Source organism: Marmota monax, unplaced genomic scaffold (assembly GCF_021218885.2).
Source record: "Marmota monax isolate L192 unplaced genomic scaffold, Marmota_monax_Labrador192_F-V1.1 WCK01_AAM20220418_F8-fsc00020, whole genome shotgun sequence".
In the NCBI taxonomy this organism is placed as follows: domain Eukaryota; kingdom Metazoa; phylum Chordata; class Mammalia; order Rodentia; family Sciuridae; genus Marmota; species Marmota monax.
Genome location: NW_026692912.1, coordinates 19,631,987 through 19,656,125, shown reverse-complemented (window position 1 = coordinate 19,656,125; position 24,139 = coordinate 19,631,987). Strand labels below are relative to the sequence as shown.

The 24,139-nt window shown below is 39.1% G+C and overlaps 1 protein-coding gene across 1 annotated transcript; it reads right to left on the bottom strand.

Moving 5' to 3' along the window:
* Positions 1-24,045, bottom strand: Zbtb43 (zinc finger and BTB domain containing 43). The gene is made up of 3 exons (XM_046451843.2): positions 23,919-24,045; positions 19,844-19,966; positions 1-5,386 (listed from the first exon to the last, which is right to left on the bottom strand). Exon 3 carries the CDS (start codon positions 5,361-5,363, stop codon positions 3,960-3,962), a length of 1,404 nt encoding a protein of 467 aa, XP_046307799.1. The 5' UTR covers positions 5,364-5,386; positions 19,844-19,966; positions 23,919-24,045; the 3' UTR covers positions 1-3,959.
* Positions 24,046-24,139: the final 94 nt, after the last annotated feature.

Sequence of the window (24,139 nt, the reverse complement as noted above, 5' to 3'; positions counted from 1 at the left end):
TTTTACAAAATTGACAGATAACATTTATTAAAACATGTCATACAAAAGGGCATGGTCTCTTCTATAAGAAGAAATATTAAACAGTAACATTCAATTAAGAAAAACCATGCTGTGCACCAAAGACAGCAATTATATAAAGACAAAACTATTCAACTTTTGCAACACAGGCATAACATTTCACAAATACCAATAAGATATGCACCTAATGATAATCTGCTTATCATTAAATGGTTTTGTGGCCTACGAGTCACCTGACTTGCATAAATAAATTTTCTGGAAGAAACATTGGGAACCTCCATAAAAGGAAAGAAGGCAGCAGCAACTGACATGACACAGGCTTCAAGCAAATTAAAAAAAAAAAAAAAAAAAAAGTCACATTTCCAAAATGTGTTCCAGCATCTTCCCATAGGGCACAATCAGTAGAGATCTGAAATAAGAAACTTGTACCTTTAAATATGTGAGTAGCAAAAGAAAAAAACACAAACAAACAAACCCTGGTTTCACTGAACAAAGTTAGTTACTCATGAAAGCAACCTAAATCACAAAAGTCAGTGGCACAGAAGGGGGCTAGCGTAACACATCCCTTGGTTTCTGGCATTCCTAAAGTATCAGAGAGTTTACAGGAACAAAAATGAGTGGATTTACTGAAGTTGCCTTCCCCACCCCTACCTGAGGCTGCAGCACACCCTTCTCAAGGAAAGCACAACCTTGCCCCTAACTTCCCTTCTGCAGCAGCTCAGGGTGTGCCAGTCTCTGTGGGAAGGAGCCACAAGGCTTTCCCAATAGTTAGCAGCCTGCCCAGGTCAGTGTAGTTCAACAAATGCCCAGTAGAATAAAGGGGACCCTTTGGGGTAGACTTTTAAAACAAGGGCCGAAAGAGACTGGGGAAGGCAAGATCTAGAAATGGGACTCAATGGTATGAGGCTCAGGAGAGGCTGGGGGCAAGCCCTGGCATCTGAGTCACTGCAGTCCTTCCATAGCTAGATATCTGCTTTACCAAGTAGATTACTATAATGTGTCTTGTCTAGAGTGAAAGGCCTAGTCTTTGCAGAATATCAAATGCCACTGGTGGTGCCTTGAAGCCCTTTCCCACTGGGATGAGAGAAAAACCACAGTTAAGACTCAAAGTAGGGGACAAATACCTTGGTTATAGGCCATCAAATGATCCCTGAAAGACTGTTTGGAAAATGTTACTATCCAAACACATTTGGAAGGATAAGGATTTCCTAAAGCTGTGTCTGGGCTGAAGGAGAAACTGAGGGCGGGGAGGCAGGAGTGCAGCATGACCTCCTAATCCTGCAAAGCAGAGTCCACCAATACTGCAGTTCCATATCCAGACTGACACCCAGCAACTCACAGGGCCTGGCTGACCCATAAGCAACCCCCATTTTTACCAAAACCTGAACTACCACAAAAAACTTCAAATAGCAGATGTGAAGACCTTATTTAAGTTCTACATTTTTTTTTTTTTTTGGTACTGGGGATTGAACCCAGGGCCTCATGCATGTGAAGCAAGTACTCTACCAACTGAGCTATAGCCCCAGCCCCTTAAGTTCTACATTTAGCAGCTGATGTACATATAAGGATTTCAATAAGATACTCCTCTCTTCAAACACATTAAGTCATAGCACAACTGTCTGCTTCCAAACTGCCACCCAGGGACTGGCCATACTCCTGGCTGAACAAAAGCTCTTTGTCACAACTCAAGATGAGGGTGCTGATTCAGCAGAACTGAAGGGTCATGATTTTCCCAGTATATTTCAGTTTTACATCTCAGACCCTTCTCTCCAAATGTGCTAATACTCAGTTCAATATAATGTTTAATGGGAAATGCACACCAAACTTTCTCAAAGGGGAGAAAATGTCTTGCTAATACCACAGGAGTGGTGATCAAGCTTTCGGCAGAATGGAATGGCTTCACTGACTCAGTATGGATATTAGTAGGAGCAATAAAACAATTTCTCCTCACACATAAAGGCTAGGATCATATAAAACTCACTGGCCTCTAACATGAGAAAAAGAGAAGGAGCAACTGAGCTTGATTGTACAGTCACATCTGCACAATTCCGTCAGTACACAGAAAAAGGCCTGCTAACTGGCAGTTTCAACACTAAGAGAAGATGATATTAAGGTGGCAAACAACCAAGAGGTAATATCTAGTTTCTAGGTTAAAAAACAATATATATTTATATTTATAATAAAATTTTAAATACAAAGTGCTTTTTATATATCGAGAATGATACAGTGTTAGTGAATAGATCCCTGTTTTGTAACCTTGATTACAAGAATTAACTGGTAAATAAGCATTTTCTTTCCCCTTTCCAGACAATGCTCAACGAGTAAACATCTTTGTGTTAGGAGCTTGAGGATCAGAGGCCATTGCCAGCGATGTCTACCATGTTAGATCAAAACCAAACTTTTTAAACAAAATTCACCCAAATCCAAGAAAAATTATTTTTATTTTAAGAAAAAAAATTCTACTTAGAAATAAGAGACCAGTTAAGTTTATGGAAAGATGACATAATAGTAGCACCCTGTCCTACCCTGATAATAACCTCAGGTACATTACACAGCTTAGGAGCATTCTGAGTATACACCTTCTTTTGATCCTAAAACATCTGACCAGCTGGCAGAAAAGGTCTCAGAATAGCTGCTTGTTTGTTGCTGGATATAGCTGTGTGGACTTGTCAATTTATGCACTCATCTGCAACCTGGAAGAATGAACCTGTAGAATATTTGGCTAAAATTAGGACTCCTTCCCCCTCTTGACACACATTGCTGCACTCAAAAGAAACTGGCAGCATTAGCTCTGTGTATCCTTCTAAGAGAGTATCCCCCTCTTCCACCAGTGTATTTTCAAGACTCCTCTTGTGCAGTGTTTTTCCCTCATGTTTAACCTTTCATTCGTAAGATTCTGCTTCTCCTCAACTGTCGCTCTGACAATAGGAGTGCCATGCAGCACTGTTAACTCCTAGAGCTCACAGGTAACTCAGCCAAGACTTCTGCTCCTCCTTCCTGTGACATATGGTCACAGGCTGCCCTTGCTGGGAAGCACCATAATCTAAGATGGAGCAACAACTGGGGTACTACCTGGCACAGAGGTAAGAGTCACAACAGGCTAGATGTCTCTTAACCGGAGTAGATTTCACTGCCTGGATGCTACATTTAAAAAACAGGATTTGGGGCAGCAAACCAATTAGAAACACCTATCTCTGGCACCCAAAAGAATTACAATTAGATACAATTCAAACTCAAAGTTAGTATTAAAATACAAAACTGTGCCTTATTAAGAGTTTGAAACATTGTGACAGTCGCATCTTACAGAAACTGAAGCTTGTACCATAAGTTGTTTCAGAATGTTTGTTTTAGAGTGTTACCCTCTCAGGATCTCCATAGTTTTAGTTAAAATACTCTTTAGAAAGAATGAAACCAAAGAGAGCTCTGTTAATCAGTTTCTCATACTAGGAATCACATTATATGTAGCTTTTACATAAGTAGCATTTCATTCAGTGAAGCAGCTACCAAAACAAACCCACATTTCCTAAGTATCTATAGTTAAAGCAAAATAAAATTTCAACATGACCTTGTAATAATGAGTGATCAAAAACTGCTGCCACTGCAATGGAACTGGTAGGCTGGAGTCCAGTTCCAAGTACAGGTGTCTCTATTACCAAGTCCACCTGCTTCAAACACTACTGGCTTGAAGGTTTCCCTTGCCAGCTGGGCAGTGGGTTAACTTATCCCCATCGCCCATTTCAGGCCAAGATTGAAACATACAAAGTTGAAGAATTAGATTTTTTAATTGGCCTACTTAGAGCTGGTCTTTCAGAAATATCTTCCTTTTTTTTTTTTTTAAGCCTCTCTCATAATAGCAAGTAGCACGCATCATCTGTGCCCAGATTTGCATTAATTACCATAGTTTATTTTTGTGCATGCCACTCAAGGGCCAGATCCTATTTTTAGTTAGCCTCAGTTGTATTCTGCTCAGCCTTTGCAGCTTCGTAGGACTTGGTACAAGAAGTCACATGCCTGTGGAAACTGTCCCTCCACATAAATCTCTTTGCACAGATATTACACTCATACGGCTTAATGCCTGTATGAATTTTCATGTGGCCCACGAGATGGTGCTTCATTTTGAATTTCTTACCACAGACACCACAACCATAAGGCCGAAGACCGAGGTGCATGCTCATGTGTCGATCTCTCTGACTCTTGTGAGTGAAACTTTTCCCACACTGACAAGGATACAGCTTGTCAGTGGCTGAAAATCCTAAGTGGGAAGCTTCTTCTTTAATCCCTGTCACCATTTCAATATTCTCACTATAGCCTGCTGCAAGGGCAGCCTCCTGTCTATGCCCAATGAGATTCCCATCTGACCTCTCTCCAGAAAATTCTTCCATGGAAGAGCCATAGAAATCCACCTGCTCATCGTAGTTACTTTCATCAGCCTGTTCGTCAAACTCTGCTTCCACCTTCTTCTCCCCAATGGGAAAGTCCTCCTCCACTCCCGAAGTCTGCACCGAGTGCTCTGTCTGCATGGTGTTGATGGACTCGGTGACCTGGTGCTCATCGTAGGCTGCATGCACATCCATGCCCTCGCAAGCCTGCTCCAAGCGCTCAGGTTTCACGTGGATCCAGCGTTTGTGAGCCATTATGCTAGGCTTGCTATACATGGGCCGGGTGTAGTGGAACTCAGCGCTGTCACTGGCTCCCTCCTCCCCATCCTGGCTTGCCATTTCAGTACTCAGCCGGTCATGCTCCGTCGACGAGTTGCTGGGCAGGTATTCATGCTCCGTGAGCTGAGACGACAGCTCATCTTTGGTGCTCTCCTCTTCATTCTCACCATCTCTCAGTTCTTGGGCTTTGGGGAAATCAGTGTGGCTCCCAGAACCCAACTCAAAGCTCTCTACCAGGCCATTGTAACTACTGCTGCTTGGAGACTGGTGGTCACTGCCATGATTTAGCTTCTGACAAAGGACTGTAGGGTTTCCCTCTAAAACCTCAGTGCATTTGTCCACCACATGCCACATCTGGAGGAAGCTGGCTGCTGTTAAGTAACTAACGATTTCTGGAGCAGGCATTACTAGGCGTCCTGTGTAACTAGAGAGGAGAATGTTCTCAAACACTCTTGGGTTCATCACATCAGGCAAAACAATTCTCCTGCTGTTTTTCAGAAGTACTTGGTCACAAAAGTAGGGTGAACTGGCAGCAAGAACAGCTTTGTGTGCCCGGAAAATGTGGCCTTGAACAACAATGGAGACGTCACATAATTGTCCTTGCTGGCGCTGCTGGTTCAGTTTCTGCAGAATGGTGCTAGAAAAATCAGGAAACTCGACTCGAAAAGAGTTTGTTCCAGGCTCCATTTCATCACAAATCTTGTTTAGTACTATAAGAGAAAGAAAAGTTAGTACTAATTCCAGCCCAAAGAGACACTTATTCTATACCCTTTTCCGTACCTAAGAAAACTAAACAAAGTTCCAAAGTTCCAAAAATTCTCCTTGCCTACGGGCACTATTGCAGATATGAGAGTGTCAAAAGCCAGAGTCACCCACAATCCTTCACAGAATTAACTCTTGATTTGCTTCTGTGTGTGAGAAAACAAAATCCACAGTGATTGTATTTGTAAACTATAAAAATCCTCTAGGTAAAACAAGGTAAATATTTCTAATTAAAACAAACATGATTCCTACGAAAACAACTGAATTTTAAGACTCAAATTCAATTCACATTTGACCAGCTGTGGTGAGGGAAAGAGCAAAGAATTGTGGGAATAGGGCTGTGGGTATAGCTCAGTGGTAGACGGTGTGCTATGCACGCTTAAGGCCCTGAGTTGGATCCTCCGCAAACCTCCCCTCTTGACACACAAAATAGTTGTGGGGGGAAGGAAACACAGATGCAAAGGCACTCAGGCAGGAATGAATCTGGCAATTCAAGTATCCCATAGGAGACTGCTAGGCTAGATTTCAGGGAGGGTGTGAGAATCAAGGGAACTGGAAACATTGTACCTTTGGTCTCTCAACACCAAAAAGGGTATATTCACTGAGGCCCTGAACAATGCAAGTTTCTCTAGCGGCTGTGGGAATTTTAGCCCTTGAAGAGGTTTTAAAGAAGTGAGGCTAGATGAAGTTGCAAAGCAAGGTACTCTGTCTATTTGGTGGTCTCCAAATGGGTTATAGAGCAAGGGAGACAGTAAATATTGTTTCTGCTACTAAATAGAATCAATTAAGACATAGAGCTACTACAAAGAATAAAGGATTGCCTGTGTTATTACTGTACATACATCTTATGGGACAAGTCCTACATTAGAGATGATTCTTAACAATAGCAGCACATGATGAACTCTGCTAGGGATCCAGCCTATGCCCCATAACTCTATAGTAAATTAAAGCACACAAAAACACTCAAATGCCATATTTGATACTTATCAAACATCTCTACATATCAAGTCTTCTATGTTTGAGATAAAGAATCAGGCAATTCAAACAAAGACTGGAAGTTATTCTTGAGGGATAAGGAGAGGTGATAATAGAAGAAATGAATGTTTCTTGAGTAATTATATGCCAAGGACTGCACATCTTTTTCTACTTTAGTCTTTATAATTACTCTGCAAATGTAGGGCTTGATATTCTTAAGTTCAGCTATTTTAAGTAACTTTCCCAAGGTTAAAAGCCAGTTTTTAGTAAGTTGGGATATGAATTCAGGTCAGTATGACTCCAAAGCCTGTGGTATTTTTCCCATCATCTCACTCTGTCTCCTCTAACTTGCCAAAATGCCAGATCAGTTATTAATAATTTTAAGATAAGGACAATATTTTTGGAACGAAGAATTATTTATGGTTTTATACATCTTAAAACATTTCACAATAATTTTAAACAAAGATCATGAGGGCTGGGGATGTGGCTCAAGCAGTAGCGCGCTCGCCTGGCATGCGTGCGGCCCGGGTTCGATCCTCAGCATCACATACAAACAAGGATGTTGTGTCTGCCGAAAACTAATATTTAAAAAAAAAAAAATCATGAGATTATTTAGGTTATTTGTAATTCTAGATTTGTATAGACTGGAGGTCTAAATGTAAATTCTGACAACTACATCTGGGTGAACAGATTCTCTCAGCTAGTTCTCACCACTATAGAATTTTCATTTTAACTATTTAAAAAAGAGAGGGCCAGGCACGGTGTCGCAAGCCTGTAATACCAGTGGCTTGAGAGCAGAGGCAGGAGGATCATGAGTTCAAAGCCAGCCTCAGCAATTTAGCGAGGTGCTAAGCAACTCAGTGAGACCCTGTCTCTAATAAAATACAAAATAGGGCTGGGGATGTGGCTCAGTGGTCTAGTGCCCCTGAGTTCAATCCCTGGTTACAGCCCCTGAATAAACAAAACAAACAAATAAATAAATAAATATATACACACACACACACACACACACACACATTCAAAAGGGGGGGGGGAGGACAGTGCATGCACATGTTAAAAAAATTATACAAAGTATTAAAAATCTGCTACCATTTATTCATCCAATGGAAATTACCTTTGACAAACTCCTGTATATCTTCCTAGAAATTTCTGTGTACATATATCAGAACAAATCATATATATCCTTTAAAAAGCCTCATCAAAATAGGTTGATTACCACTTTTTACTTTGCACTTAGCTTTGTCATTTAATATATCTCAAAGGCCTTCCCACACACTAGCCCCACAACAGCTACTCATTCTGTTTTTTGGCTACACAGTTCCTGGTCCACGAATACATGCTAATATAAGCAGTTCTCATAGAATTTCACTTGTCTAGATTTTTAAAATTACAAGCAATGCTACAATGATTATTGGCGTACCTTTGAAAATATCTATGGGGCAATTTCCACCAGTAGAGTTGCTGGGTCAAAGGACTGCACCATGAACATGCTGATATGTATTACCCAAACTACTTTCCAGAAAGCTTGTATCAAGTCACACCTTCACTAATAGTAAATGACAGTGTCAACTTCCCACACTCTAAGATTGGCTATTATTAAACAAGAAAAAAATGTTGCAAATCTTGTAAGGGAATAATCCATGATTCATTGCTACTTTAATTTTGTATTTCCCTAATTATGAGTAACATATCCTTTGCTCAAATAAACTGGGAAATTAATGTTGATTTATAAGATCATTTTGTAAATTCAGAAAATTAAGTTTATCCTTTGTTGCAATTCTTTTTCTGTTAGCCAAACAGAACTTTTTGCCACAGTGAAATTCATGTAAAACAACCATTCTTTTTCCTTTTATGGCTCCAGAATTTTGTGTCAGACATAGAAGGACAATCCAAACTCCATTTTTTTTTTTTTTAAATATAAGAGAATTCCTTATTTATTTTTTTCTTGGTAACATTTAAAAAGGCATTTAAACCTTTAATACATAGTTTACTTTGTTATGAAAAGTAAAGCTGGAACCTAGCCCTTTTCCTTCCAAATAGCTAGCCTATTTTCCTAACACCATTTATTGAATAATTCATCTTTTCCTCAAAAAGTTCAAGTATCTATTGTGGAATTCTAAACAACAAGACATTTAAAAAGAGTTCTACAGAAATAAATGCCATAAATGAGGTTATGGAAAATAGAGTAGGAAGCTCCTCCACCAACATAATTGAGAAGCTGAAAAATGATGATTGGGATCACTATTTCAGAACTCTGAAAGTGATCAGACATAGCAATGAAGAGAATGCTGGACAAAGAGAAAGACTGCTGAACTCAGAAGAAAGTAGTGTGTGCACCCACCATTCCTTAGCCCTGCCACACCTGGTGGCAAAGAGACCTGCATTCCTAGAGCAGTGGGCTGATGCCAGGATGCACAGTATGGAGCCTGTCCTCCAACCAAGTGGGGTTGGGTACTCTGGCTAGCCCGGCAGACCTGCACAGGTTTGTTTTGGCCTCCTCATGATACAGTGACCTATTACCTAGCCCTATTACCCAGTACCTTAGAGTGACTTCCCACTGGCATCTATTATAAGATTTAAGAACAGATGGACCTGGACCCAGAGAGAGAGAGAGAGAGACAGACACATACACTTGAGGAAATCGCTAGCAGGTCACAGGCTGACTGCATATATATGGAAACTTCAGTGACTGCATGCAACTAGGAATACAGACTTTGCAAAATACTTTGGGAAAGTTCCAGACAACTGCAGATTCAACAAGTAGCAACAACAACAAAAAAAGTCCCTAGGGAGGAGGAGAATCTGATTTCGAGTTACAACAATACTCAAAATGCCCAGATCGCCACAAAAAGTCACAAAGCATGCATAGTAAAAGGAATATATGGCACATTCATAGGAAACAATAAACCATGCTGAGGAAACTGAGACACTGACTTTTACTATGGTTTGTAGTGTCCCCCAAGAGTTCATGTGCTGTAAACTTCATCCCCAAATTAATATGCTAAAGGTATCTGGAGGTGGGGCCTTTGGGAGGTAATTAGCATGGTGTTAATACTTCATAAGAAGATTAAGAAAGATCTGAGCTAGCATATTTGCTGTCTCTGTCTTGCCATGTGGTTTCCCATCTCACGTTATGACGCAGCAGGAAGGCCCTCACCGGATGCCAAGCAGATGCCAGCATCACGCTCTTGGACTTCCCAGCCTCCAGAACTATGGGCCAAATAAATTTCTGTTCTTTATAAATTACCTGGTCTTGGGTATTTTGCTATAGTAACAGAAAATAAACCAAGACATAATTACTAGTCACAGATGTTCAATCAATTGTTTTAAATATGCCCAAAGGACTAAATAAATCTATGAATAAAGAACTAAAGGAAATCAGGAGAAAAACATCAATAAGGCAATAAAAATTATAAAAAGGAACCACATATCAATTGTGGAGCCGGAAAGTACAATAGCTGTGTTGTGAGCTGAATTGTATCCTCCCCCGCCAATTCATATGTTGAAGCCCTATTACCCAGTACTTCAGAGTGACTCTAATTGGAAATAGGTCCTTTAAAAAAGTGATTAAGTTAAAATAAGGCCATTTTGGTGGCTCTACCACAACATGACTAGTGTCCTTTTAAGAAGATGAGATTTGGACACAAAAAGAGACAGCATGGATGTACACATTTAAAGAAAAGACCATGTGAGGCCCAAGTGAGAAGGCGGCCATCTACAAGCCAAGGAAGAGGCTGCAGGGGAAACCAAACAAATCAGCACCTTGATCTTGGACTGCTAGGAAGTCAGAAGGTAGTGGGATGACATCTTTAAAATACTAGAACAGGCACAGTGGCACATACCTATAATGGGGAGCGACTAGGGAGACTCAGGCAGGAGAACTGTGAGTTCAAAGCCAGCCTCAGCAACTTAGCAAGGCCTTAGGCAATTTAGTGAGACCCTGTTTCAAAATAAAAACATAAAAAGGACTGGGGATGTGGCTTAGTGGTTAAGTGCCCGTAGGTTCAATCCCTGGTACCAAAAAAAAAAAGGAGAAAGGTATTTCCAGGTAAATAGAAACTAAGGGAATTCATTACCAGTAGACCTGCCTTATGAGAAATGCTAACAGGGGTCCTTTAGGCCGAAACATAAGACTCTTAGACTGAAAACTGAAGCCACATGAAACAACAATACTGGCAAAGACAAGTAACTACTTAAGTAAATATAAAAGCCACTATTATTGTACTTTTGGTTTATAATTCCTCTTTAAACACGATTTAAAATAAAAATGCACAAACCAATAATTATAAAACGATGTTAACAGGCACATAATATATAAAAATGCAATATGTGACAATAACAAAATGTAGGCAAGGACAGGAGATAAACAGGAGCAGAGTACATATGTTGAAAATATTTGATATTACTTGAGTTAGGTTGTTATAAGTTTAAAATGGTCATTGTAAACCTCAAAGTAACTAAGAAACTAACTAATTGAAAAAAGCATGTCACAAAATAAAAATAATATGGTATATTACAAAAAAAAGGAAAAAAACATAAATATTAAAGTGGGGGAGAGACAGTAATAGAGGAAGTGAGGCAGCTAAAAGATAGAAATAAATCCTTATCAGCAATCACTTTAAATGTAAATGGGTTAATCTCAAGAGATTGGAAGAATAAATTAAAACATATGATTTTTTTACATGACACTTTAGACTCATTTTAGATATGAAGATACAAAAAGTTGAAAGTAAAAGAATAAACAAAGAAATTCCATGTAAAGAGTAACAAAAGGAGACTTCGGATGGCTGTATTATCAGAATCATCAGGTTTTAAGTCAAAACGTTACAAAAGACAAAAGGACCTCATACATTAAAAAGATGTCATCCATCAAGAAGGTATTCTACAATTATAATCATATATAGAGGACTCCAAAATCATAAAAGGCAGAAATGGATAGAACTGAAGGGAGAAACATAATTTTATAAGTGGAGACTTTAATGCCCACTTTAAAAAAAAAAAAGATTTTTTTTAGTGTTGACAGACCTTTATTTTATTTATTTACATGCAGTGCTGAGAATCGAACCCAGTACCTCACAAATGCCAGGCAACTGCACTACTACTGAGCCCCAGCCCCAGCGCCCACTTTTAACAATGTTCGTAAGGGATATTGGTCTTTTTTCTACTCATTGTTAAAAGTTAGATATTGAAGTTTCCACTTATTATTGTAAAACTGTAATTCTCCCTTCAATTTTATCCATTTTTGAATCCTATCCAGATACTGCCAATCAAAATCTGAAGCATATTATAAGGATCAATCACCATGATAAAGTGGGTTTTATTCTTTGCTATGGTTTGGATGTGAGGTGTCTCCCAAAAGCTCACAAGTGAGACAATGTGAAAGGGTTCAGAGGGGAAATGATCGTTGTGACAGCCTTAACCCAATCAGTAAAATAATCATCTGATGGGATTAACTGAGTGGTAACTAAAGGCAGATGGGCATTGGGGACGTGGCTTTGGGGTGTATATTTGTATCTGGCAAGTGGAGATCTCTCTATTTCCAGATCATCATGTGAGCTGCTTCCCTCTGCCACACTCTTCTACCATGACTTATGTTCTGCCTCACCTCGACCCCTGAGAGATGGAACCAGCTTTCTACGGACTAAAACCTCTAAAACCACGAGTCCCCAAATAAACTTTTCCTCATCTACAAATGCGCTGGTCAGGTCTTTCACTCACAGCAGTGAAAAAGCTGACTAAAACATTCTTGGAATACGAGGATGGTTCAACATAGGAAACTAATTAATATATCTCATTAACAGAAAAAAAAGGGGGGGAAAGTTCCACATGATCATCTCAATTGATACAGAAATAATATTTGACAAAATTTAACACCCTGTCATGATAAAAACAGTCAAGAAACTGAGAGCCCTGTAGAAGAAAACTGTCTCAATATAACAAAACTGTCTCAATATGAAAATCCCACAGATAACAACATATTCAACGGTGAGAGAATGAAAGCTTTTCCTCCAAAATCAGGAATAAGACAAAAATGCCTGCTTTTACCACTTCTATTCAACACAGTATTGGAAGTTCCAGCCAAAGCAATTAAGCAAGGAATAAAGACATTTAAATTGGAAAGGAAGAAGCAAAAATTATCTATGTTCAAAGCTCACATTGTTTATAGAAACCCTTAAGATTTCACATAAAATTGTTAGAATGAACTCAGCAAAATAGCAGAATACACCATCAACACAGAAAAATCAGTAGTTTCTATACACTAACAATGAAGGACCCAAAAAGACAACTAAGAAAAATAATTCCATTCACAGTAATATCAAAAAGAATAAAATACTTGGGAATTTACCAAGAAGATAAAAACAAAACTTTTATACTAAAAACTACCAAATCTTGTGTAAGAATTAAAGAATCAGAAAATAAATAAAAAGACATCTCCTGTTTGTGGGCTAGAAGATTTAATATTGTTAAGATAATAGTATTATCCAAAATGATACATGGATTTGTTACTGTTTGGATCTGGAATATCCCTCAAAAGCTTATGTATTGGAACCATAGTCCCCAAAGCAGCAAGATTCAGAAATGGTGCTTTTAGGCAATGACTGGATCATGAGGGCTCATTTAATGGATTAATTTATTGATAACGGAATGAACTACTGAGAAGGGGAAACTAGCTAGAGGAAGTGTGCCCTAGAAGGATTTATCTCCATCCCCACTTCCCTGCTGCCATGAGCTGACCAGGCTTCCTCCACCATGCCCTTCTATCAGGATGCTTCTCTGCCTTACAGCCAGCTGACAATGAGCTGAAAACTCTGAATCTGTGAACCAAAATAAATCTTTCCTCCTCTAAGTTGTTCTTGTCAGGTATTTTTGTCACAGTGACAAAAAGCTGACTAACACAAGATTCCAGTCCTATTAAAAACCCAGAGGTATTTCTGGCAGAAATGGAAAAATTTTATCCTAAAACTCACATAGAATTTCAAGAAACTCAGAATAGCAAAACGATGTGTGGGGAGGGGGACAAGGAGAACAAAGTTGGAAGTCCAATTTCAGAATTTACTACAAAGCTATAGTAATCAAAATAGTGTGGTATGGGCAAAAAGATGAGCATAGAGAACAATGGAATAGAATCGAAACCCAGAAATAAACCTTCACATCTATGGCCAATTTGAACTGTGATAAGGGTGCTAAGGACATTCAAAGGGGAAAGAGCAGTTTTTTGAACAAACAGTGCTGAGGACTCTATATACCCACATGCAAAAGGACCTCAAAGGCTGGACCCTTACCTTATGCCATTTACAAAAATAAAGGATCAAAGGCTTATATATATTTAAGAGGTGAACTATTAACTCTTAATATGGGCAAAATTTAAATAAAGTAGACTTCATCAAAATTAAAAATTTGGGGGCATCAAATGATACTATCAAGGGATGGGGTACAGCTCATCATGAGTCCCTCAATTTGGTCCCCAGAAGTTAAAAAAAAAAAAAAAAAGATGCATCAAGAATAAAGACAACCATGGGATGGAAGAAAACATTTACAATCATATATATGACAAGAGTCTAACCTAGCACCCAGAACATATAAGGAATTCATCCTACAACTCAATAATTAAATGACAAACCAATTAAAAAGTAGTTCAAGAACATGAATGGATATTATCTAAAGAATATAGACAAATGGTAAATAAGCTTAAGATGTCACATTAGCCATTAGGCAAAACCAGAATGAGAAACCACTTCACTCCTACTAGGATAGCTATAATAAAAAGTCCTTTGAGCTGACAAGCACAAAGGTGCTGACAAATGTCCACATACTGCTGATGGAAATGTAAAACAGTATAGCTACTTTGGAAAAGTTTGGCAGTTTCTCAAAAAGTTATACATAGAATTACCATATGCTTCAAAGTCTACAGCTAGGTATATACCCCTAACAACAGGGATTCAGATACTCATATGTAAATGTTCACAGCAGCACTATTCACTACATTGCCAAAAGGTGGAAACAACCCAAGTATTCACCAAAAGATGAATGGATAAGCAAAATATTACTCAGTCCCAGAGAGAAATGAAATTCTGATGTTCCACAACATGAACACTGAAAACATTATGCTCACTGAAAGCCAGACACAAAAGGACAAATGTGAAATATTTAAAATAGGCAGATTCTCAGCACCACATATAAATAAATAAAAATAAAGGTTCTGGGGCTGGGGTTGTGGCTCAGAGGTAGAGTGTTCACCTAACACATGTGAGGTACTGGGTTCGATTCCCAGTACAACATAAAGTAAAAAACAAAGACACTGTGTCCACCTTTAACTAAAGAATAAATCTTTAAAAAAATAGTTTAAAAAAATAAAGGTCCGGGCTGGGGATGTGGCTCAAGTGATAGCGCGTCCGCCTAGCATGCGTGAGGCACTGGGTTCGATTCTCAGCACCACGTAAAAATAAAATAAAGATACTGTGTCCACCTAAAACTAATAAATAAATAAATAAATAAATAAATAAATAAATAAATAAGGTCCATCTACAACTTCAAAATAAAAAAAAGATAAGATTACAAGGGGGACTAGGAAATGAGGAGTTATTTCTAATGGGTGATAAAATAATTTTCAAAATAGTAGTGTTGGCTGTACAACACTGATTGTAATTAGCACCACTGAATTGTACACTAAAAAATGGTTAACATGGGGTTGAGGATGTAGCTCAGTGGTAGAGTGCTTACCCAGCATGCACAAAGTCCTGGGTTTAATCCATAGCATTAACAACAACAAAAAAAAAAGGTTAAAACAGCAAATTGAAAGTTATATATATATATTTTACCACACAGAAAAAAAAAAAACAAACTGGAAAAAATTGTCATTTTTTTTTTTTTTAACTGTGTCAAGGTGGTAATGATCCTTGAAGTTTACTAAGTATCTGAACTTTGCCCTTAAATTTGGGTAAATGTAACATTTCTCCACATTCTCTGACATTAGTAACATATAAAAATCTAAAATTCTCTTGTAGGTTTTCCTGCTGTCTAGTAATATTTACACACTCACAAGCAACTGTAACTATATTGAGTACAGTTGCTGTTTCAATTGGTTAGAAGATTAACTCACTAAAAATACCCCATAAAACACACAAGGAATTATGGGGAAATACTGTTGTCCTTGGAGAGTTTAAATCTGGTAGAGCAGATAAAACACATTTATACAACATTTTATGCAAGGCAAAGCCTGATGAAAGTACCATAAGAAAATCACAAATCCACAAGGAATTCAGAGGGTACCTGGCATACTCTAGAGTTGTATGTCCCATTATTATACATTTTGGTGTCATCAGAGTAAAAAGACAACTTGAAGACAGGCATATAATTCTTCTCATCTACCACAACCTTATAGAAATATGGAAAAATTCGACTGATTTCTAGAACTTAGGGAACAGTGTTATCTACATGGCACAATCTTTTAAGAAATTTAAGATACAGTAGATATGGATCCAGATTGAAGGGAGACATTGCAACTTCACTTCCTGCTCCAGGCAATCCTGGTATAGTAACAGTAATTCTCAGGGAGGATTAGAACACCCCTTCATTTGGAGAGCCCAGAGCTAAAAGCCAGGGTAGGGTGGGCCATGGGACAGGCAGGTGCTACAGATTGACAACATTCAAAAGTGGTGATATTAGGATCTCAAAGGTTGCACATTGCCTCAGCAAGAAAATACCTTAATCAGAGGGCTGGGGCTTAGTCATTCAAATGACCATCCATCATTTATCAGCAGGGCCTAAGAGACAACAGAGGCTCCTATCCTAGTATCACAATTTCACCAGCTCAAAAGAAAGTGCATAGAACCCAAGCCCTCTGGAGAGTGCCTGAAGCCTAACCCCCATCCCCAGCTATTCCACTCAAGCTAAACCCTGCTGTCAACATGGCTCAGCCCTATATCCAGCTTATGAACTAATTAAAAGTTGGTTCTAACAACATTTAAGTGTGCAATGAAGGACACAAAACAATTCACAGAGGAGTAAAATTTCAGTCCTGAACAGAACGCTTCCCTCAAGAATAAAAATATTACAACCAACAAGGGTCTGCAAATAGATTCTACAATATCAAAAAAGAAAACGACAAGGAATAGGCAAAAATACATTTTAGATAACACTTCTTAAATTGATGTTTTCCATCAGCTTTAAGAAAACACAGTCTCTTTGAAGTATAAGGAAGATGAAACAAAATAGTGGAATGATATGAAAAAAGAGGATAAAGAAGAAATTTATACAGGTCACAGAGAACATCAATAAATTTCTGCCCCAAACAAAAATACACAGGGCACATTTGATTACATGTGATTACACAATGTAATAAAACTAGAAATGTTAAAAGTAGTGGGGAGGAAAGGGGCAAGAAAATAAAGGTGGGAGAAAATCTGCTAATAAATGTTATATGAAATCCTAGTATCAAAACTAGACAACAGAGGAAAAAACTACAAGCCAGGGCTGGGATTGTGGCTCAGCGGTAGAGCGCTCCCCTCGCACGGGCAGGACCCAGATTCCATCCTCAGCACCACATTAAAAAAATAATAATAATAAAGGCATTTTGTTGTGCCCATCTACATCTAAAAAATAAATATTAAAAAAAACTACAAGCTGGTCCCATTTATTAACATAAAAAGAAAATGGTAAGTTACGTGGCATTCTGATTTATTTGCTTTAATCCTCATGGCTATAGTGCACTGAGTATGGTAAACTGAAGAAACTGAGTTACTGGTCCCATTACATGGAGTGTAAGATCTTATATTATGGTAAAATTGCCATCAAAAGTAATTTCAGGGGCTGGGGTTGTGGCTCAGCGGTAGAGTGCTCGCCTCACACGTGCAAGACCCTGGGTTCCATCCTTAGCACCACATTAAAAAAAAAAATAAAAAAATAAGTGAAATAAAGGTATTGTGTCCAACTACAACTAAGAAAATATACATATATATATATATATATATATATATATATTTTTTTTTTTTTTTTAAAAGGTAATTTCAAGAGGCCTGGAGTTGTGGCTCAGTGGTACAGCGCTTGCCGGGCATGTGCAAGGCCCTGGGTTCGATCCTCAGCACCACATATAAATAAATAAAAAGATCCATTGACAACTATAAAATATTAAAAAAGAAAAATAAAGCAATTTCAAGAGATCTCCTTGGCTTTCTTCCAGTTAAGACCAACCCTGGCAACGAACAGATCATTACCTGTACTTTCTTTTACAAGTGGCAGTGAGGGGTTGGAAGAAAAGATGAATGGGATTACCTTGTTGAAGGCTGAGTTTGAGCATTAAATGTGGGCCCTGGGGGAAGCACTGAGAAGTTCAGAGTGACATGCTACAAAACATGGTTCAAGAAGGTTAATCAGTTGATGGACTAAAGCAAAAGAAGTCTGATGGAGAGCCTAATTAAAGTGCATATGCACACACACACACACACACACACAAATGGTTGCCCCCATTATCTGAAAGGGATTGTTCCAGAACCCCCTCAAAATTCAAAATCTGTGGATGCTTCAGTTCCTCATATAAAATGGCATCATAATATTTGCATGTAACTTATACATGTCCTCAAGAATACTTTGGATCATCTTTAGATTATTTATAATACTGAATACAATGTAAATGTTAGCTCAATGGTTTTTAAACTGCATTGTTTAGGAAATAACAACAAGGAAGAAAAGTCTATGCTTGTTTAGTATGGCTGCAATTTTTTTCTGAATATTTTCAATCTGTGGTGAATTGAAACCATGGATGTAAAACTCACAGATACAGAAGGCTGACTGTATATAATGTGCTTTGCCCACACCATAGGACAATGTCTAGGCAAAGCACTTGTCCATTTGTTAGGTCCTTTTAATATTTATTATACAGAATAGGCAATAGAGACCAAGAGGCCCATTTTATTTGCCTAAGGTCATTGTATGGTTTGGATTTTTAATGTCCCTAGGAAGCTCAAGTGTTAGGCAATGCAGGAATGTTCGCAGGTAAAGAGTCATAGCCTTATCAGTGAATTAATCCACTTAATGGATTAATAATATAAATGGATTACTGGGTGGTAACTATAGACAGGTGAGGTGTGGCTGGAGGAGGTAGGTCACTGGTGACCCACCTTGGACTGTATCTGTCCCTGAACCCCACTTCCCAGTCCTAGTTGCTATGAGCTAAGCAGCTCCCCCACCCCATGCCCTTCTTCCATGATGTTCTGCCTCACCTCAGACATAGAGCAATGGAGTCAGCCAGTGAAAGAGTGAGCCTAAAATAAACTTTTATTCTTATAAGTTGTTCTTGTCAGGTATTTTATTCACAGCGATGCAAAGCTGACTAACACAGTCACATATATAGTAAATTTACAGTACTTGTTCAGACCCAGTATAGTCTGAGAGGTGGAATGGTACGGAAGGTAACAGTGAATACCATTTTCATGTATAGCCTAAACAATCTATAATTTAGGTTATAAACAATATATTCATACACTCCAGAGACTTCACCAGCCTCAGACTTAATTAGATATTAGCAATTTATTTTATCTTGCACATAATTAAGAAAAAAAATCCAACAGCAAGTTTTTCTAAAACAAATATACTAGTCTCAGTTCATTCTCTCCACCCTTCATGATAGCCATCTGGCTTTTTAAAAGCAGAAGATAAAGGGCAATAATACTGAAGAATCCCTGAACTAGAAGACCTTCAAGATCCATTCCAACTCCTATGAATTTAATAGTAGTCACTATTTATTATTCGGCTGAGGAGGTGTATATTGAGTTTTATGCACCATTTAAACAAGAACTAAACATTTGAAAAGCACAGATATGGCAATATAACAGGAAAGCCAGGCCCACCAGCTACTTGTCTTGAAGCCCTTCCGAGATTTCTTTAATCAGAGCATATGGTAATTTGCATGCTTGCTATAGAAAGCACATTTAAACACAGTAAATGTTGCTTTAGTAAATTTAAAGTCTGGCACAAATGTACAAAAATACCAACACCCCATGCCTACCAAAATTCTTTACATTAGCCAAATGCTTTACAATCTACGAAGTACACTATATAAACTTGGGTCTTGAACACCTCTGTTCTACCATCATACTCAATTTAAAGAGAAGTAAACAGAGTTCAGATTAAAAGACTGTCCCTGGTTACCCTTCTTATAAGAGGCATGTGAAGAGTCAAACAGAAGTGTAACCAAATCTAATAATCTCCGATTAAAATAAAAAAAATTTCCCCCAAATTAAATGCTCTATCAGTGCAAAGTATGGCAGTGATTGGCCTTTTAAGTGTGCAACATCTCCTCTTCAGAAGAGAAGAATCATCTGGTCTAAAGTCATTAAGAATCTTGACAAACTACATCATTATTTTTGCTGAAAAGAGAAACAATTACAGTAAATGGTTTTAAAATTTGTATCAAAGGCAACTTTATAGCTTACCTAAAGTAAAGCTGTATTCCTGGGATAAAGTTCCTTATGCCATGGCCATCAAAAAACAGTATGAATGAATGAGGAAGAAACATTCATTTCTTGGTTTTGCTTCAAATTAAATCACATCGACTTCTGAAAGGAAAAATTATGTTGAAAATGTAAGAGATGCTGGTGCCACCAACTCTGTACATGTGCCTCCCTAGTAAACACTACTTCTGTGAGTAGCAGAAAGAAAACTAATAAAGACTGGTGTTTTTGGTTGGATGAACTTTCATTCTGAAACTTCTTAGCTTCTTCATTTGTATTTTTTATTTGATTTAATTTATCTTCTTTGAGAGAGTCTTGCTATAGTCTCACATTACAGTCTTTGATTTGAGATATTGTCTTGCAAAGATAATGCAGGGTTTCTATCTACTCCTTGCCTAATTTCCTTTAACGTTAATATTTTACATTACTATGGCATCTTTGTTAAAAGTAGGACACCAGCAATGGTCAATGCCTATAATTTTGCAGAATTAAAATATTCTTTGGGGGACAGTAATGCAGTTTAGTGGCATACACCAGGCTCTGGGTTCAAAAAAAATTCTAAAATAATAAGTATCCTTTAGAGGAGTACTTTTGGTCTCCTGACCATTGTCAATAAGCATTCTTGTATCTTTTTCTAATTGGAAAACTTGGAAGAATTTAATAAACTCAATTTTGATTTTTTTACGATAGTTCTTTTTTAAAATATATTTTTAATCGTAGTTGGACACAGTACCTTTATTTTTTATTTTTATATGGTGCTGAGGATCAAACCCAGGGCCTCGCACATTCTAGGCGAGCACTCTATGGCTGAGCCACAACCCCAGTCCCTCAATTTTGATTTTTAAAAGAACAAGCCAGGGCTGGGGATGTGGCTCAAGCGGTAGCGCGCTTGCCTGGCCTGCGTGCGGCCCGGGTTTGATCCTCAGCACCACATACAAACAAAGATGTTGTGTCCGCCAAAAACTAAAAAATAAATATTAAAATTCTGTCTCTCTTTCTAAAAAAAAAAAAAAAAAAAAAAGAACAAGCCACCTACTTTATATGAAATTTGATTTATGACTCCCTTCAATTTTAAATCACAGCTGAATGTCTTAAAACTTCTAAGGCAAAACATTCCCTTAAGGTAAACTTTGAAATTCAAAAGAGAAGATATTGTTCTCCAGTTATGTCATTTTTCCATTATACTTCAATCAAATCGAGGGTTTTTATGTTTTGTTTTGTTTTTTATTTTTGGTGATACGGGGATAGAACCCAGAGGATGCTCTACCACTAAGCTACATCCTCAACCCATTCTATGTTTTATTTTGAGACAAGGTCTTACTAAGGTACCCAGGCTGGCCTGGAACTTGTGATCCTCCTGTCTCCTGTATCTGCCTTCAGAATAGCTGGGATTACAGGCCTGTACCACCCTACAAGGAGATATTTTTAACAATACTTTCATATGCAAGAGAATTCAGGGTAAGATATTCAATAGAAGTACTCATTTCAATAAAATTATTAACTACATATCAAGATATAAAAGTTTTTTCTCAGTAATTACTAATAAGACAAAAGTCTATTTGCAAATAAGGTGAAAAAGAAAAGTTCATGAAAAATGAATATAAAGCACTGACTGAGTCAACTCATTTTAAGAAACACCCTTTTTCACATTTTAAAATGTTTGAAATCAGGATGTGATCACCAAGTGGCAGTTTTAATAGTTGTCACTGCCTTAGATAACGCTAGAGTGTTTCTGATGGCACAAAGGATGATACCATGTGGAAAAACTATGGATACACCTCTAGACTGAAAAGCATTCAGAAAAGCTGGGGTTAGAATGTTAAGTTTAATGAGCACTTATTTATTTAATGAGCAACTTATTTTTACATATTTTCCCCTTTAATACATGCATTAGAAAAATGTATTGACATAGCTTTTTTAAAGTCTAAAAAAGTTAAAATGTTTCCAATAAGAATAAAATAGTCCAAAACGATAGCAAAGAGTTTTGTTACAGCTTAACTGTAATTTAACTGGTAGTATTTTTCTCTCCTTGGTGTTACATAAAACAATTGATGGCATCTAAGATTCAATGAAATATGATACTAATTCAGCTGTTATCTTATTAGAAAGTTTGATAAACTACCCTAAAGTCAAACTGAAAGCTTAAAGAACAAAATACAAAAACAAAGGCATCTCCCATAAGAAATAACACATAATTTTGTATTACGGTAACAAAAGGGCTATTTTTCCAACCTTACAAGCTTTCTTCATATAAAAAGTAAAATCTTTTCTTAAAAGTTTCCTCCTTAGGCAGATTTCTGCACTGATTCTGAAGAAGGTGGAAAGAGCAGAGCCAGGATAGGAATCTGCTGCAAACAGAAATCTTGAAGATTTAAACCAAACTCTTTTTCAAAGGCCCTCAGGTTAACCCACTGCTGTGAAGAGTAGGCCTCAATAAACAGGTTCCACTAATGTTCCTAACAAATTTTTAAAATATATTTAAAAAGAGCATACTGGTTTCAGGAGACTCCAGTGAGTACTTTTTGTGTGTTTATTGTGTAAAATATAAATAACATAAAATCATTTAAATCTGTAAGTGTACAGTTCAGTGGCATTAAGAATCTTCACAATGCTGCTCAACCATGAGCACAATTCATTTCCAGAACTTTTTTATCATCCCCAAAACTTTGTATCCATTGAACAATACTTTGACTACAGCATAGCCTACTTCCTATCTTTATGAATTTGCCTATTTAAGATCATTTCAGAAGTCTCAAACAATATTTGTCCTTGTATCTGGTGCATTCCTCCAATGGTACTTTGGTAAAACAGTGAATGATCCCTAATTAACAAGTTTCTCCTTATTTAACTGGACAGTGGCACAATCTCTGAGCTACGCACATAGCTCTCCTAGAAATCTTTCTACCCTTCAGAGATCCCCAAAGGCAGAAGATCTCAACCTGACCCTTCCTCAGCTTGTAGAACGGACTAGTTGACCAGTTCTAACTCAAGGAGTAGGCTCCAAAGAGCCCTGGAGGGCATGGGGGTAGGTGGATAAAGCAAAGGGATGTAGGCCGCTGTGCACGCCTGGAAAAACCGTAGGCAATAAAAGGCAAAGATTCATCAAGCTGCTTTGGTCCTGAGTTGGATCTCCTGTCTGTCCACCAGGTGCTCCTGCACCCTGACACTTGTTTAGGGTGGGTGGCACCTGTCAGAGCTGAGACCAGACTGCGGTCGAGTCACTGAGAATGTCACCAGTGCAGGGAGTTTCACGGGGTCATGAGTCACCTTCATGGCTCAGAGATCTGGGCAGGCCTGCCCCGCCCCGCCTGGACAAACCCAGTAGGGAGAATCAGAAACGAGAGAGAAAGACACAAAATCAGCAGAAAGTTAGAAACAAACAGATGGCCAAAAAGGTCAGTATGACATCCAAGCCGAGAATGAGAGGAAGAGCTGAGTGGCAGAGACAGGGTCAAGAAACAGAGAAGCAAGAAGACAAAAATAAAGACAGGGTCTGGACACTCAGAGACAGCTCAAAGACACAGGTGGGGAGAAACACCAGGTTGACAGGGGCCACGACAAGACACAAAAAGGCCAGGTGACAACAGGTGATAGAGACAGCCACAGGGGTGAAACAGAGGGAAACGGAGATCAGAGAAGTCCTGGCACAGCCCTTCTCCAGCCTCGACTCGCCAGGCCTGGCCTGGGTGGCTTGAACCCCAGGCCGCCAAGCCGCGCCCACCCGTGCCCCGAAAGGCCAACGGACGGACGGGGGCGGGATCTCTAAGCGCCCGGGCCCGCCGAGCTCCGCTGCCGCGGGGTGACCTTGGCGGAGAAGCTGCCCGGGGTTGGGGGGATCTCGGTGTCGCTGTCTGCGCGCCAGGAGGGCCAGAGACCCCGGGAGTCGGACGTGGGGCGCTGGGACTCCAACCGCCCGCGCGGCTTCAGCATTCCGGTCCAAGGGATGGGCCCGAAGGGGACGGCGGCGCGCGCGCCCGGGCCTGCGGAGAAGTCCTCAACCCTCCCCCGGCTCTTCCTCCTCTCGTCCTCGCCTTCGGTAGTTCCGACGCCGCCATACCTGCCACGGGCTCCACGCCTCACGTCCCCCGCCCGAGGCACCCTCTCAGCCGCCAGCGCCAGGCCTCTTCAAGCCGTCGCCCGCCGCGACAGCCTCAGCCTGCGCCTCCCGCCCCCGGAAACGCTTCTCGGTCCCGCCCCCGAAACCGCCAGTGCTTCCGGGGGTGCGTCAGCGAGAGAGCGTGGGCGCATGCGGCATCCCGCTCGGGGCGGGGCGTCAAG

Excerpts from the sequence above, each read along its gene's own strand:
- Zbtb43 (XM_046451843.2), bottom strand. The coding sequence starts at position 5,363 with ATGGAGCCTGGAACAAACTCTTTTCGAGTCGAGTTTCCTGATTTTTCT.